General features: G+C 41.2%; 1 protein-coding gene across 1 annotated transcript in view; it reads left to right on the top strand.

Moving 5' to 3' along the window:
* LRRK2 (leucine rich repeat kinase 2) overlaps positions 1-17,883 on the top strand; it is a 140,905-nt gene that overhangs the window by 14,224 nt on the left and 108,798 nt on the right. The window contains exons 4-5 of the mRNA XM_054018958.1: positions 4,207-4,295; positions 6,236-6,370. Coding sequence (XP_053874933.1) covers positions 4,207-4,295; positions 6,236-6,370 — 224 coding nt within the window. The remainder of the gene's footprint in view (positions 1-4,206; positions 4,296-6,235; positions 6,371-17,883) is intronic.

Raw genomic sequence — 17,883 nt, 5'->3', positions numbered from 1 at the left:
CTATTAGAAACCTGGAAGTCTTAAAAGCATGAACTGTCACTAGGTTCTCATTTGGCAGGATGTGGAAAGGTCTCTTAGCCAGCCAAAGGCAAATGAAGGCATTTCCGAACCATTCTGACAATATGGGGGCAAACAGTTTAGAAAGAGGTTGATATTACAATATTTGCTCGGTCTTCAAATTGATTTATTCTTCTCACCAGCATTACCTCCATTTTCCCTGCGTTCGTCATCAGCAAACTACTGCATCCGAGCACTCCTCTCATTTAGGTACCACGACAGCCAGGTGATTCCATTCTTAGCATTCAGAGTGAAAGAAATATAGTTCTGTGACATCTACATACTGTTGGCAGATTAGGGCATTTTATGAATTCACCTAGCAGTCACACATATCTTAAGTTGGGAAGAGGATAAAGTTTTGTGGAATTCTACAAGTGAGAACTTGGAAGGTAGAAGTGCAGTCACCTTGCGGTAGAGTTTGAGAGGAAGGATCTCTGCCACTTCATGGAGTTTCCATCAGTCTTGCTAGCTCTTTAAGATGGAACAGCAGCATCTCAGGATTTAAGCTGTCAAATGCAGCCAACTGATGCAGTAATATGGGTAGGGAGGTATGTTCCTCATCTAAGGTTAAGAAAAGAGAGTTCACTAGTGTGGTCAAATATGTAACTGGGAAGGTCCAGTATCGCAGGTCAGGTGAGCGCTCTTTCCAATCTTTCCCATTTCTTTTCTCAAGAAGGGTACCAGGTTGTAGTTGGTAAGATCAGTTGCATCAAACTATAGTTTATTATGCAATGGCTGGACTATAACTTTATATGGTAGATGATAGATTGTTTATATAGTTAATCGTGGGTGCCAACTCCGTGGGTGCTCCAGGGCTGGAGCATGCATGGGGGAAAAAATAGTGGGGGCTCAGTACCCACCAGCTACAGCTGTTCGTGGTGCTGCCGATCAGCTGTTTGATGGCTGTGGAAGAGGCTTGGGGGAGGGCAGAGAGCAGCGAGCAAAGGCAGGAAGAGGTGGAGTGAGGGAGGGACTTCAGGGAAGGGGGAGGAGTGGGGGTGGGAAGAGGTAGAGCGAGAACGGGGCATTGGAGGAAGGGGAGGAGTGGGGTGGGGCTTTGGGGTGGAGCACCACTGGGAAAAAGTAAGTCACTGTCTATGGAGTCTGTGCCTTTAAGAAGGCATTGACAGTTTTTGTTTGTAACCATACCAGGTGCTCCACAAGTCAGGAAGGACAATGACTGAACCCATATGGGATAGTTCAGATTTCTTTAGTATTTTAAAGACTCCTTGTTGAGTGACTGGGCCAAATTCTAAGAGGAGTGGTATAATAGTGGCAGTAAATACTGTCATTCGTTCTTGGACTCCAGAAAGCTGATCCCTATTCTCGTGATGTAGTCACACAAGCCTCCCAAGGGTCCACATAATGACAATAGAAGCAAAGCTCCTATCTAGACACAATCTGTTTCTGAGCATGAGCAGTAGGGCATGCTGCTGACATCACCAAACATCATTTCGTACCACTATAAATACTTTGGCTAATTCTGCACAGTCCTATCTGAAAGCATGACTAGAGAAACTAGTACTTGGAAGGAGGTAAGCCTAGCATCTTTTTTCGTCAGTGCCAAAGACAGAGCAAATCAGTTGTTATATTTAGAGCTCTTTGTAGGAGTGTCCGGTATGTACCGTCGTGCTGTTGCATCAACTGCCTGATGGTTGCAGGGGGGCGGTATGCAGATAGGCTAGAGATGAAAACATAATTTATATACAGTTGATTTGTACTGTAAGATGATACTCCTTTGTGTATTTTTGGAAAACAGAAATTTTAAGTTAGAAATTTTGACATAGATTGTAAGTGCTCTGGGGCAGGGACTGTCTTTTTACTCTGTTTGTACAGCACCTAGCATAATGGGTCCTGATCCATTATAAGGTCTGGTATCTGCTACAGTATGATAAATGAATAATTATAATAATTAATTTGACTAATTGGTTCACAACACTTTCTAGCTCAACCAAGGTATATTAACTGTTACAAAAAACAATGCAGCAATTGAAGTAACTTTTCACATCTTAACTGATGTTATATAAACTACTTATCAACATAACTCTCAAAAGAAAAAATAAGGAAATTCTCTCAGCATATCTGGGCTCTTTCTAAATGCTCACAAACCTTTTGCCAGAGCTTTTGTAATCTTTGACATTAAGTTGGTCATACAGTAAATGAGGTGTAAGTGTTTAACTTTCCTCTCTTTCAATTACTTTTGAGATAAGAGGATGTGTGGAGAATTTCTTTGTGCATTGCTCAATCTTTTGATCTTAATAACCATGCCCCATTCTGTGTTTGTTTTGTGTGGCACTATACTGAACCAACTCATGTCTTTAGAATGTAGGTACTTCAGAGCTGAGATTTATTGTTTGGCACTGCTCACTGGCTGTGAAATGTCCAGAACACACAAGGGCAAACCTGATTTTCCCATTTCCCTTCCTGTACTAGAGCTGGTGAGGGTCTGCTGTGCAAAGGAGGGGGTTGGGTTTCAGGAGGCTGAGCAGAGTAATATGGGCCAACTCTGGGCCTTTCATTCAAGGTGTGGGACATATATGGACAAGGGAGAAATTGGATAAAAGGATCTGGCTTTCCTGCACAATGGGGTGCATTAGGGATGTTCAGGACTATGGTACTTCAGGCACTGGGTTGAAGTATCCTCTGGGAAGTCTGTGGAGCTACTCTACAAGTTTGAAGGGAGAATATTTTCCTTCCCTCCAAGCATCTCCCCAGCATTCAGACCAACTAAAAATTTGTCTGAGGTCTCTGCCTCAGTGTAGAGGACTTGTATAAGTCCTTATGCCCCTCTTAAGTCCGACAGAAGAGATCAATGAATAATATTGCAGGTGCAATGTGACATCTTTTCTCATGAATATCAAGACTATCTTTAACTGAAGCTTGATTTCCACTGTTAAGAATGACCCAAATAGTGCACTTGATCCAAGCCTAAATTTCTATATCCATAGGTTATGCAGTGGTCACCTGAAGCCTACACGGGCCTGGTGTTTATTGGATTTGTGATGGGTCAAGACAGTATCTCAGTTCACTGCAAATTGGTACACAAATCCAATATATATGGTAGTTGCTTTCAGATGTATGCCACTGACATAGAACATAGGCAAGCTAGAAATTTCTCTTTATAAATAACACTGCTACACATATTACTTTGTGTGGTATGGAGGGTTGTAAACTGTGGCTGAAGACACCCCGAACTTATGAGGTAGTACCTGCTCTGCTGCTAGCTCATCCCTGGCTCCTAGACATTGCGGTACCACTCTATTGGATTGGGACTCTTCGGCTCCGAGATGGGTCTGGAGAAAGGGGCAGGAAAAGCTGGGAACCAGATAATCTCCCTCAGCATATTCCTCTGGGACCCTGTGATTTCCAGGGGAAAATGTGTCCAGAAGTCACTGTTGGTTGAACCATGCTGCAAATCACACTATGGTGGGGGAGAAGGAAGACCAGCGAGCTGTGCAAAGGCCTTGGGATTCCATGCTGGTATGCCTGTCCTCCAGGGAGTCTAAAGCTGGATATTGGGGAACCATTTGTTCTAGGCAGGGTAGTGAATTCCTTTCTCCTAGGTGGGACAGTTGTGAGGGAACTCAAATTTGTGAGGGAAAATTACTCAGTTGCTCTGCAGGTAAACCCAGCAGCATGTGGCCTATTATCTTCCTTGGTAAGATATCTTTATATATATATAGGTATGACTTGTATCCCTTTTTTCTTTTTACCATTTTACTCCCGTAGGGCCAAATTCTGCTCTCATGCATATATGTCTCCATTGACTTCAGTGGGAATTGTGCATGTGTATCTAATGGCAGAAGTTGTTCCTCAGCAGTTAGTGATTTACAAGGGTCCTTTTATCTCGTTCCATTTTGTTATGTAATTGTCTATATTACATCTTTTTCTTTTTTAAAAGATGTACAGTATCAATAAAAAAGTATAATATATAAAAATAAAATATCAAAACTAGTTATGGTCATTGATGGCTTAAAAAACCAAACTGACAAAGGTATAAAATTTCTTTGAGTCAGAGCTAAAAATGGTTTAAAAACTTTTCCCTAGGTTAAAAAAATTCTATTTCTTCAAGCGTTTGCTGTATATCTGTATTTGGTATACTTTGAACTAACATTTGATTAGTCTTAATATTTTTTTTTTCCATTTTAGGCATATTCTTAAAATGCTTACTATCCACAATGCAAACAGAAACCTCTTGATAATAGGACTCAAGGCACTAAATCTACTACTCTCTTCAGGTATTATGCATTTTACTTTCCTAATTGGTATGATATTTTTAATTGTAGACTATAATATAAAATGGGTTATTCGACACATTGGGCCTCATTCTTCTCTGCCGTGCACCTCTGTGCAAAGTAGGAGTAAATGCTACAAAATTGTAATAGTGGTATTTTGCACTCACTTTGCACAGGTGTATATAACTCCACTGGCTGCAAGGCAATGGAGAATATAGACTTTCATTTTTGCTTCTAAGAACTTTTGTTCAGAACCATCAGCATTAGCATAGTAACAGATGCTTGCTCAGTAGTTAAGTAATTTTTCTTACTAACCGGAAGGGCAAGTTTAACTGATTCTGACCTACTTCCATTTGTAATAGCTGGTATTTCTGAAAAAATCAGACTCTCTCGGAGACACGGTAATTTCTATCATTCTGCTCACTAACAACCTGATCCTGCTACATCCTGAGAGCTTCCTGTGAGATGCTGAACTCTTTTTGAACTCCCACTGAAATTAATGGGTATCCCCAAGGGTTATATTCTGCCACCCTTACTCTCACTGAATAATACCTTACTGTACATATACAGTAGAACTTCAATTTTATGAACACCTATTTTACAAACAGTTTGTTATAGGACCACTTTTCCCCATGGGGAAAAAAAATCACATAATGACAGTGACATTGTTGAAGAACAAGTCAACATCCCTTCACATTCTGGTGTCTTCTGTGCATTGGAAATAACTTTTCAGTGGTTTGAAGAACAAGAAGAAAGCAATGCAATGCATCATACTGCAAGTTAGGCACCGTACCTACTGTAATTTTGAGATGTTCAGTTTTGAGTTTTTCAATTTTATGAATTCCTCAATCCCCAATTAGTTCATAAATTAGAGGTTCCACTGTAGTGAGGACTATGGGCTTGATCCAAATCCTTTTGATGCCAGTGGGAGTCAATCCATTGAGGTTTAACAAGTTTTAGGTCAGGCCCTATTTGCAGACCAAGGTACTACTTAATATGAACAATAATGATGGCAAAATATGGCCATTAATGAATGACTACTGCTAGCAGTTTTCCCTCAGTCTCGTATGTCACAATGCTCCTAAGCCATCAACTAGTTATTCTATCATAGGTTATTTCTTACTGATACTGTTCCTCTCAGTGATACAGTGGATGTAATTGATTAATCAAACTTTACCCTTATATAGTGTGTGTGTGTATACTTTAATTATACTCCAGTTAGAACTGCTTGGCCAAGAGAATGCAGAGCTGTAGGACTATACATTCTATATATACTGTAGGTTCTAAATAGAACAGATTAGCTGCACAATGAATCAGACTTTTCATTAACACAACCTCGAAAAATTGTCATGAAAATATTAGTCCAACAAAAAATACACCCTTCCCATGATAATGATTATCATGAAAGAACCTAATCATATTTTACTCATCCATCAGAAAAATCACTTGCCATAGGTGAGTAGTTGCATGCAGTTTTGCAAGGCTGTTTTAACTCTGGCCTTCTGATGAGTTGTTTTACATGATCACCTATTTACTAGACACTTTCACTAAAAGACAGAGTTTATCATAGGCTTTTAAAGAACCCATGTTAATTTAAAACAAAATGCGTTCAAGACATGTAGAAAATGCCGTTAGCATTTTTTTTCTTTATAATACAAGCAGTTGGCCTGATACTTCAGTCCTTATACAGGCAATGGTTCCTTTGGGAGTTTTGCCTGCATAGGAACTGAAGGATTGAGCCTAGTGACAGCAAGTGACTCTGGGAAACCCATATTTGCTGTACCAACACATGGATTTGACCCATCATAGTGAAGAACAAAACTAACACTTTTAAAAAGACCGTATGAAATAATTTGTAATCAAGTACTGTGCTTCAGATAGTAATGATCAACGTAGTTTAGTACAGAATATAATCACGTCTTATTCTCTCTTCGGTTGTATAGATATAATTACAATTATGCTCTTGGATGAAGAGACAGATGTATTTTTGTTGGTGTTTGATGCTATGCAAACCTTCCCAAACAATGAAGAAATCCAGCAATATGGATGTAAAACTTTGCACATGCTTTTTGAGAAAGGTATTTATATTTTGCAGTTTATCAAGATGAAATTACTCCTAATTTGGGAATAAACTAAAGATGAATACCTAGCTGCAAAAATACATGCTATGAGTTCTGAACTGTTATATTTTTATATAAGTAAAGAAAGGATCACACCTCAGTTGATTGGGTGAATCAATACAAAACCCAGCTTTCAAGATCCTACAAGAAAATACTCCATTGACTTTAGTGCTGCTATAAAGCTAAGTCAGTCCAATGTCCATGTGTAAATATTTTCAGTTCAGAATAGTTGTGATTCTGATTATTTCTGTTTCTGAAATTGCTAAAGGTTTGAAGACTTTCACATTTACTGTATAATCGTTTGTTTTAATGTATTCAGAAAAAGAAAATCTTTATGTACTGAAAACCTGCAAAATAGTTTTTACTTGCCATAGCTGGTTTTGATCACGATATTATTAAAGCAGGTCTTGAATCAAAGTGAAGCATCTTGTTTTAAAGTTAATTTTAAGAAATGCAACACCCTTACTGAACCCACAACTATTTCTGCTCACAGGGCTGGCCCACAACATTTTGGCACCTGAAGCGGGGAGCTCAAATGAAATCCCCATGCCCCCTCGCTTGGGCCAAAACTTTGAAAGGTCTCAATTCTGCCTTCTTCCTGTTCTGTTCCTCTCGTGGTACTGCTCTGCTACCTACTCTGTTAAAGTTTGTTAGTTCTCCTTTATTAGACATTTTTATCTGTTTGAATAATCAAAGTGGTGCTTTCCGTGCCTTCTTGGTTGCAAAGATTTGAACTGCTTCCTGAAGGTCCACAGTCTGGGCCAGCTCATGCTCTATTGAGATCGTTACAAGGCCGACCAGCCTCTCCTGTGTCATTGTGGAGCGTAGATGTGTTTTTATTAACTTCAGTTTGGAGAAGCTGCGTTCTCGACTGACAACTGTTACAGAAAGTGTTATAAGTATGTGCAGAGCAACAAAAGCATTTGGAAAGAGGGTGGTCATCTTATTTGTGCACATATATTCCAGAACAGCCTTTGGAGTTGATCTTGCTGAAATGTATCTTGAAAGGGCTTTCAGTTCATCACCTAAAACACTCACATCAATATCACACATGTCGTCATATGTCAACACTGTGTTTAGTGCCCTGCATTGCTGGTGTAGGTCTTCTTCAGGTAGAGTGAGGAGTTTTGGAATATCATACAACATCCCAAATATACTGCTGTGTTCCTTGAGCTGCATGAAATGTTCTTCAACTGACTGTATTGCACAATCTAGCACCTCGTTAAAGAATTCAACTTTGAATTATTTGGGTCTCTTATGGGATTATCCCGTGCCTCGTAATCAAAATGCCGTCTTCTTCGGTGACTCTTGAATGGGTGGGAAAATAGCTTCAGTGTGAAGTTCCTCTGCTAACTTCTGTGCACTCCTCAGAACGTTTTGAAATCCCTCATCTAACCGGTAAGACTGTAGGTATGACTTTGCTTTGTCCAGTTGTTCCATTGCTCCAGATATATCAAGGTCAACACCTTGAGGAGTCTTTTACTTACAACATTTATTTCAAACAGTATGTCATGCCACAACACTAAGCCACACAGAAATTTAAAGTTGTTTGTTTCTGGTGATTCCGTTTCCCTCTGCCACTGTTCTCCCACAAACACTGTCATAGCATTATCCTCCATAATGGCAACATCTATCTTCCCAATTTGGTGTGTGTTAGGTTTTATCTCCTCCACTCAACTTTCCCATCATGTGGCACTCAGTGGTTTTAGTGTCAGAGGATGCTGCTTCAACATTTGCCATCGATGAGTTGATGAAGACAAAAATACATAGATGCTTTGAATTACATTAAAAATTTCAGCAGCCTCCCTAGAAGCTAATGCTGCATCACTGATCACCAAGTTCAATGAAGGAGAACTGCCTGGCACAAAAAAAGCTCGAGGGCTTACCTCTCGGATTCGTGTCTGCACTCCTCTGTTCTTTCCTCTCATGTTGGCACCATTATGTAGCCCTGACCTCTTATGTCAGCTATCGCAATTCCCAAATCTTCCATCTTTTTAAGAAGCACATTTGTCATACGAGCTCCTGTAGTATCCTCAATGTCAATAAATTCTAGAAAATGCTCTCTGACAGTCATCAGTGCAGACACATTTTCACTAGGTTCTGTTGTTCTAAAACACACCATTAAAGTCCTTTGTTCTTGTCGGAGAATAACAGAGTTCTAACTTTTTGTTTGGGTCAGCAAGTCAGATACTTTATTTTCTCAAGCAGTTGCGTAGAGGGAGAGAGCTAAACAGGTCTCAACAGGTAAACAATTACAGCAAGCATTTATACCTTTTGTTACAGACAATAATGAGCAACAGCTGCATTTTGTTTATACATAGGTCATTCTGATATCTTGTTTTGCTCACTAATGTAGGCTCTTAGTCTACATTCCATATTATCTACACAAGGTCGCAACAACTTCTCTCACAGTTCTTTCCTACTTGCCTCACACATTCCTCACTTCTACAAATCTCACATTATTAGGGTTACAGTTAGCCTGACTCTTGCTAACGAACTGTCATACATTGCATCCCCTTCCTGTCAGTTCTTTCTCTGCTTCCACAACCCCATCCCCCCTTGTACTACTAGTACAACAAACATTTTCAAATCTCTATTTGCATTAAGTCTTGGAATTCAGATTCTACTTCAGCTGCTTCAACCTAAGGGGTTTTGATTGGATGTAATGACAATGCATGATGAGCATGGACATGAAAGGTATTACTATTATTACGTCCTTAACAACAACAACACCATACTCCTACACTTACACCAACACAAACAATAATATTCCCATAGCAATAAGATGATGGGGTTGTTGTACAGTCTTAGTCATAAAACACAATACATCATACTTAGTACATAAGGTGGACACTCTATAAGCTGTATGAGAGGCTTACTTTTCAACTTGATATATATATATTTTGAAGCATGTGAATTTGCCCTTGTGTTTCAGAGATTTTTCTGAACCTCTGGTAACAGTGAAAGCAAATTTTGAAATTGATCAGGTACTAACCTAGTCCAATTAAAGGGTATCTGGGACCTAAGGGCAAATTGCAAAATTCTATCTGCAGGCCAGTAAATAATATGATTCCCTGCAGTGGTAATGAGATTAAAATGTATGTCTTGCAATGTGGTGGCTTTAACAGACACTTTTTCAAACTAATGATAGCTGTGTAAGTGTCCTGTCGGGGTAGTTCCTTGTCCCCTACCCTCCCAGCAAACGTAGTCATGAAGAGTAACAACTGCTCCTGGCTTCAGTTTACAGATACACTGAAGCTGTGGGGGTTCTAACGGCCAAAATGTCCATTGACTCCCTAACCCCATCCAAATGTCAGATGTAATCCCAGGAGCACTGACTAAAAATCGAATGGGCATACCAGGAGGTCTAATTTCCCAGATGTCTCGGTGAATTACCCAATCCCACATGCATCCTCCCCATGGACCCTGCAGGATTTGGTATGTGGGAGCCCTCCCCCCCCCCCCCCCCCCCAACCGGTCCATATGCTTGGAAGGAGCTCTGAGAACGTCTGCACTTCCCTCCAGAAAGTCTCAGAGTATGTCTCCATAGCCACAGATCAGATGGTACTCCTGATGTGTCTGTAAGGGCAGTGGGCCAAGCCTGATGCTCTAGATCATTCCGAATGGCCATTAGCTGGTCATTCAGGAAATCCTGAATTTCTGAACATGCTAGATCCCACTGCAATGCCTTCCTAGCCTCAGTGATATTCAATACCATCTCTGTCAGCAACTTCTGGGTCATTGAACTAAGGGCGGAAATAACATGTAACTCACCAACTCCAGCCTGTACCTGGGTTAGTTGTGCCCCAGAAACAAGGCCAATGGCCTTCTCTAGTTGCCCCAATTTCTCATCATGTTTTGGTTCTTAAAAATATTCCAAACTGCTGCTGCACTATTGGCCCCATCCCAAAGGGATCTGGTCAAGTGTCTGTTCTTTCTAGAAGAAATAACCCAAGCCCTTTGTTGTGCTGATCTAATGGCAGCCCCCTGTGAGCAATTTGGGTATGTAGAGGTGATCTGGAAACTGGTTAAGGGCAATGAAAATTTAACAGTCCCTAGTGTAGTATTAAATCACAGTCCATTGATATCCTAATACATCTCTCTTTGGTGTAGTACTATACCACATCTGTTGGTTGAACACCTTTATGTACTTCCGGGGGGCATTGATATTAATGGCATAAGAAGGGGTGTATTGCAATAAGGTACAGGTCACATTATTAGTCACTGGACTAATTTCTATGCAGGTAAAATTTCCAGTGGCAAAACAAACTCTTTGGGTATTCGTTTAATTGTTCACTAATTGGGTGACCAAATAACAATAAGGGCCCCTCTCATTTAACACAGTGCAGATTCCAGGAACATTCGCTATAGAACCCATCAATTGCAATTACAGATTCTTGGGGTTCACTGGTAATGATATCACCTACTTTTATCTCCACTGATCCATTCTTTTCCATTCAATTGTTCGCTCATATGGGATATCCTGAACCTTAAAAATATTTTTTTTTCAAACAATATTTAAATAAATCACTGAAGTGTGAAGGCCTTGGCCATTGGTTTTATCAAATATATGACATTGTCTGTATTTGGACGTGTTACAGGGGTAATAGTGTAATGGAGAAGATGGCAGGGGCAATGGCAACAAGGTGCCTTTGGTACTTATAATTTAAAATCCAATTAGGGAGGGCAATAAATGCTGAAGGACTTATCCAAAACACAGGGCGCAGCCTGTAGAATAAACCCCAAAATCCAATCAATACCACGTTCCCAAGCATGGGTCCCACAAGTTTCTTCCTGCCAGTGTATAATTCTTTGTTTCTTCACCAGGGTCAGTTCTTAATGTCTTTTGTAGTCAGGAATTCCTGGACTTTGTGGTTTCAATGAAGCGAGTGTTCCTTCTTTTTTCCTGAAACAGTGTGGTTTAGCATCATACAGGGGAGAGGTTACTAGCACATCACCCTGTAATGGTTTTGCTTCTTCTAGAAAAATCCGAAGGCACAGTAGGTCTGTCAGTGGACAAGGGAGAGGTTACTAGCACTTCACCTTGTCTTTTTTTTCTTTTTCCTGCTGTCCAGAAGACACAGCAGAGCTAGAAGGAGAAATAGGCTTATCATCAGTCGGAGAGTCCTCCCGAGGTGGAGGGGTCTTTTTACAGTGAGAAGCATGGGTCCAGGCAGGTAGTCCTTGGCACTTCACAGCGTTGTTGGTGGTTAACAGGACTTGGAAAGGGCCTTTTCAGTGTGGAGCCAAAGCAGTCTTTCATTGATGGACTTTACGTAGACTCAGTCTCCTTGTCTCAATGAATGGCAGGACTGCTAGGGTCTTTGGGGGTAGCACTTCTTTTATCTGTGAGAAAAGAAACCTAACACATTTCATTAATGCCTGGCAGTGTTTTGCAGATCTCATAGTTGTTTGGGCACATTCAGGCCCCCGCTTTTCTTGGTTGTCAGCCAAGTCTTAGCTGTAGCAGTGTCCTTGAATGGGGCCAGCGTCTTATCTTTGGACTGAGCTTGCTAGCTATTTTTTCCAGTTAACTCGTTCTGTTCTTTTTCCTTCTCCCCTTTTTGGCTTCTTTTAACCTACAAAGGAAACTTCCACTCTTCACTCATACACCTTTTCCCAACAATGAACACATACACATTGCCATTATACAGTACATTAGTCTTATTATTCAATGTATGCCATATACACCTTCCAGTAAAATAACTTCTATACAGAGCTTTGGAGCAACAAACCAGGACAAGCACACCCACTTTTGAGGAGTCCACTCGGTACAACCTCTGGTGTCCAGTAGCTTTCCTCCCTCCCCACCCTCTGGCTAGAAATCTGAGGTAGGCAGAAGGATCCCATGGGCAATGTGGGGAGTGGGTTAACCTTCCATGTCCTTGCTTCCAAAGACTGTTGGTATGCAAATTTTAACCACAATTTTTCAATTAAAAAAATCTGGCCAATGAAGTTTCTTTTTCTTACTTAAGCAAATGTATTAGACTTTAGTATTACCGGTATCACATTTTCCTGATTTATCCAAACACTTTGTATTCCAAGTTGAATAAAACAAGTATCTGCTTTTTGATTTAACCCTTCTATTTAATTTTGAACTAGACTGTCTTATGAAAATATTAAACCCAACAATTCTGGCCACAAGACAAACACCACAAGACAGGACATAGAACACAAAAATAATTCCTATTGTACCAGTAAATGCATGGTACATTGAATGCTGTTCAACTGGCATCCGTTTTCTCTGATGATCTGAAAGACAAAAGAACAGAGGTCTACCCCTTCTGGGTAGTCAGTCATTGCTTAAAATATTTCCTTTATATACACATACTCTTGTTGATTTTAGGCAAAACAGAAGAATTACCCTATATTTCCTTGTATTTGTTTCATAGGCAGCCCAGGTTTCAGTGGCTTCTATGTTATTAGTTAGAAAATTGCATTAATACAGATGCTTTCTGGCTTGCTTCCAGATCCAAAGCCATCCACAGCTTAAAGATTCTTACTTAAAAAAAAAAAGACACAATTAATTTTCCCAGACTTTTGATTTCCTTTTACTTCTAACTCCTGCTTTCAAACACACAGTGATCTGAAAGAGACAACACAACCTATATTGGTAGGAGTGCATTTCTTTTACCTCTGCTACAATATACACTGCACATGTTCTGGGGAAAATGCACATCCTCTCCACAATTCAATTTCCGGTTCTCAGACTTACTGCGGCTGAGAGTAGGCACACTTTCATACTCACACACGTACGTCCAGACTGGCCACGTCTGTGTATAACGTTCAGAGAAGGTGCTGTGCAATCTCCAATTTGCTTCCTCTCTTGGGAGGGCAGTTCTTTTATACCCTGAAGTCTCCTGGGGCATCTTTTCAGTGATTCCAGTCCAGGCCGGCTGCCTGTGGCTTCTTCAGCGTCCCCAAACCAAGCCGGCTCCAGGGTTGCAAAGGCAGACTGTTGGATCTCACTGGACAGTTAAGCTTTTTCAAATGTAATCTCAGCACTGTAATTTGTATTGCCTTTGGTTTGACTATGTCTATATTTTTTTCACAGCCAGCTGGGGCCGAAAGCAGTTTTTCTTTGTACTTAGCCTGGTCTGCATTGATTCTTGACCTTGAACGCAGATTAACTTTCTCTTTATCTCTGGACCAAGCTGAATTTCAAATTAACCTGTTCCTTTCCTCAATAGACAAATTGCTCCCATTGTGTGTCAGAGGCTTTTTGGTAATTAAAAGCTCCTCTGAGATGTATGATCTTCTCTAGATTGAAGGTACCGTCTAGTGGGCATTGTTTAGATGAATTTTCACGCGGGTAATGATTCCAATTCTCTATATACCTGCAGGTTTTAGGACCATAATGTACGTAAATGAAATCAGATGGGGTACCCTTAGGGGGTGAGAGGGAATACTTATACTGTCTCCCACCCATTTTCCAATCACACACAGGGAGGATGCGCTGTCTGCTCTAGCGGCACATAACCTAAGGATCTCTCCCTACAGGGTACTCACACAGGAGAGACTAACGAGGATGGCCACCACCCTCCTACACCTCCCTTCAGCAAAGAGCGTCGGCTAGTCTCAGAGAGACGGCGCCGCTTACTCTCGTTGCATCCAGTGAGATGATCAGACTGTCAGTGGCTCACACAGAGAGGAAAAGGAGGAGGGAAGATGGGTTCACACACTCCTAGACCCAGGTAGCTTCCTCGCCAGACGATGCTAGGCCGAGTTAGCCCACCGTGGTTCGGATCTCCTAAAAGATCCTCTAGTTACCGGGCTTGTGTTAGAGTAGTTCTAGTCACGAGCCAAAAGACTTCGCAGAATACTCTGGGCGTCTTCCAGTAACTCTCAATTCACACTGGTGAACACACTCACTCACTCACACTCTCTCTCACACTCACTCTCTCTCTCTCCATCTCCAAATACCACGATGCATCTGTACCTGATGTCCGGATTCAATCACTATGAGGTGGTAACAACCCCTCTTGAGGTGGTAAAAACCCCTCAGCACCGGTGCATACCTATGCATCTCTCTTATGCATATGGGGGTGGCCAAACTAACAGTTCCCCAGAACCGCATACAACTACCTTATTGGGGGCGGCAAAACAATTCCCCAGAACCGCTCTGCATCTGATCTTGCTGCACAGTCAATAAGTTCGGATGGCGTGAGCCCAACAGGGACAGACGGCCCCATGGACAGTCCTCCTCCGACACCCCAATAGAGATTTCAAAAGGTCTCCTACTTCTATTGTGGCGCCATGAGGTTCGAAGGGGAATGATCCAGAGCACCTGCTGGTGCCTCTGTGGGCGTTGCCATCCCGGATGAGCCCCCAAATTGTCAGAGAATAAGAGAGTTCTCACTTTTTGTTTGGGTACAGCAAATCAGATACTTTATTTTCTCAAGCAATTGCGTAGAGGGAGAGAGCTAAACAGGTCTCTCAAGAGGTAAACAATTACAGCAAGCATTTATACCTTTTGTTACAGACAATAATGAGCAACAGCTGCATTTTGTTTATACATAGGTCATTCTGATATCTTGTTTTGCTCACTAATGTAGGCTCTTAGTCTACATTCCATATTATCTACACATTATCTACACAAGGTCGCAACAACTTCTCACACAGTTCTTTCCCACTCGCCTCACGCATTCCTCGCTTCTACAAATCTCGCGTTATTAGGGTTACAATTAGCCTGACTCTTGCTAACGAACTGTCATACATTGCATCCCCTTCCTGTCAGTTCTTTCTCTGCTTCCGCATTCTATATGGCTGATGTCAGGTTTGCAGTCCAGAATAATATCTTGCTGACTTCAGATCTGCCACAATCTTCTGTTTGACTTTTGTTACCAGTAACTCTATGATCTCATTTTGAATTGTTTTTCCAAGTGGTGTGTGTAAATTTCTTCGGTGGTGACTCTTCTTAGGTGCTCCTGGAGTACAGCATCAAACTCAACCATCAGCTCCACAATTTTAAGGAAGTTTCCATTGTTTGGCACATACAGCTGATCTGAAGTGCCACGCAGTGCTAGGTTTTGGGTAGCAAGCATTCTCACAATGGCAATGAGCCTTTTCAGAACATTTTGCCAGTAAAGAGACTCTGATGCAATCTTCTCTTGATGCTGATCATCTATGGTGGCCTTTAACCTTAGTCTCATCTCAAGCTCTTTCCACCTATGGAATGCTCTCTGATGATTTGCTGCCTTCTCATGGCATGCCAGATTTCTAGTCAGTTTTTTCCAGTCGTTTGTTCCTGTAGAACCCAATGTAGCTGGAACATTAGACTGGAAGAGTTTGCAACAAAAACAGTATGCAGCATTCTGGGTTTTTGAGTACATAAGCCATGGCCTGTCCACTTTGTCACCATTGAGGGTTTCACACCAGAAATGTGTTGGATGGAAACTTCTATTTTCATTGCCTTTGGGGAACGTGAAGTTTTTCACTTGCTGTGGCCCATGCAGTACAAGGAAGTCCCTCAGGCTACTGCTCAAGTGGGTCCACAGCCCTGGATCATCTAAACTTAAGGAACTAAACTCAGCAGCAGCTGTTTCTTGCACCTCCACCACACTCTTCTCTGATCTACACTTTTCTTCAGGAATGTGCATGGTTATATCCATTTGAGATGGAGATATGGATGCTGCAGTAGCTGCCAGGTCACCTGCACTCTGACTAACTGGGAGATCAGGCATCTCCTCACCACTCACATCCTCACTGGGGCCAGAAGGCTCACCGTGAACATTTGTGTCTGTATCTCAGGAGAGCTCCTTCCTGCTTAGATAGAAAAGCTTCCTTTGCTTGCTTGCTTTTTCTGAATGCTGCTGGAGCAGGGGCGGGAAGAGGCGGGGCTGGGGTGGAGCAGGGGCCGGGGAAGAGCCGGAGCAGGGGCTGGAACAGCATGCAGCTGTGCAGGGCACCAGGAAATTTGGTGCCCCAAGTTTCCTGGTGCCCTATGTAGCTGCATACTTTGCGTATGGGTAAGGACGGCCCTGCATAAGAGGCTCCTCCTCTTCTCTCTCCCTGCATCTCCTGCTGGTTTCTGTTATTCCCTCTCACCTTTTTTCCTGCCTGCCTATGTGTCTTGTGCCCTCCTTCCTCCAGCACAGAACTCCACTGTCTCTGTGCATCTAGAGGAGAGAGAATAATATGCACCAGCAACTGACACAGTTTTCTACACTCTGGGTCCTAGTGCCCTCCTCCCTTCACCTCCCCTTCCCCCACTCCGGTCTGGCACCTGAGGCGGCCGCCCTGTCTGCTCAACACCTATAAACAAATCTTCACTCCTCCGCTTCTGTCAGAACATATATAAAAATATCAGACAATTAGTATTCCTCTCTCCACCATTCATATGTCACTGTCTTCTAAGCTAATCGGGACAATGACTATATTTTCACATGTTCTTATACAAATCTAGCACAATGATATCTCAATTTTGATCGTGGTCTCTGGTGACAAGGAAGTATAAATTTAAATTAATATTAATGTCATACATGTAGTTGTATTAATGTGAAGTATGTAATTATTTCAATTTTTTTCTTGGATTTGATTTCTTATTATAATTACTATTTTATTTGTTTGATAAAGGAGCAAAGAGTTTAAAAAAACTCCCACTGAATTTTGTTATCAATTCAACATGGAAAAAATAAGTGACTGATAGGATTTGGCCACATGAACAAATAGACTGAAATAGTGCAAACCACATACTCCATTTGTTTGATATGCTGCTGACAATTTTGTGTTAGAATTAATGTTTTCTTGCACTTTTACTCATATAAGTTGGATTATCCATTTATACAAATATAATGTCCTAAAACAGCAACCAACATTTTAATGGAATGTGCACTGGTAAGAAGCTCTAGTGTATAATTACTACACTATATTCCCAGATATGCTTAATACATGACATGTACCATGGCAAAGGCCTACAAAACTAGTAAAAGATATGATGTTATACCAGTGCTCATTCTAAAAAATAAATGGAATGTGTCATTATGTCCCCACAACTTTAGGGTTTGATCCTCTTTTTGTAAATACTTTTATTTTCTATTAGAGCTCACAGCTATAAAACCATACTGTGACATTGATTTTTAAGCAGTCTTCATCACTAGTTTTAATAAAGTGTTCTGCTTAAAATTAAATTATATGAAATAACTCATAATTTTAATGTATGAAGGAAATTACCAGTCTTTACACTGCATCTCAACCATATGCTAAAAGAGAAACTGATTAAGTTTGTTAATCCATTTATGTCTACACTACCACTCATATCGGCAAAATTTGTGTGTCTCAGGAGGGTGGGGTTTTATGCCGATAGGAGAGCTCTCTCTCCTGTTGCGGCTTCAAAACACACACACACACCCCCGTGGTGCTGCTGCAGCTGGACCTTAAGATCTCTTACTTATGTAAGCAACAGAGCAGTCAATTGATAGAAAACAGGTGTTACGATTCCCATTTCCTTTGCTATTGTTTCATAAAGGTTC

Source organism: Malaclemys terrapin, chromosome 1 (assembly GCF_027887155.1).
Source record: "Malaclemys terrapin pileata isolate rMalTer1 chromosome 1, rMalTer1.hap1, whole genome shotgun sequence".
NCBI lineage: Eukaryota > Metazoa > Chordata > Testudines > Emydidae > Malaclemys > Malaclemys terrapin.
Note: the sequence above shows the minus strand (reverse complement) of the source record. Positions and strands in the feature narration are given on the sequence as shown.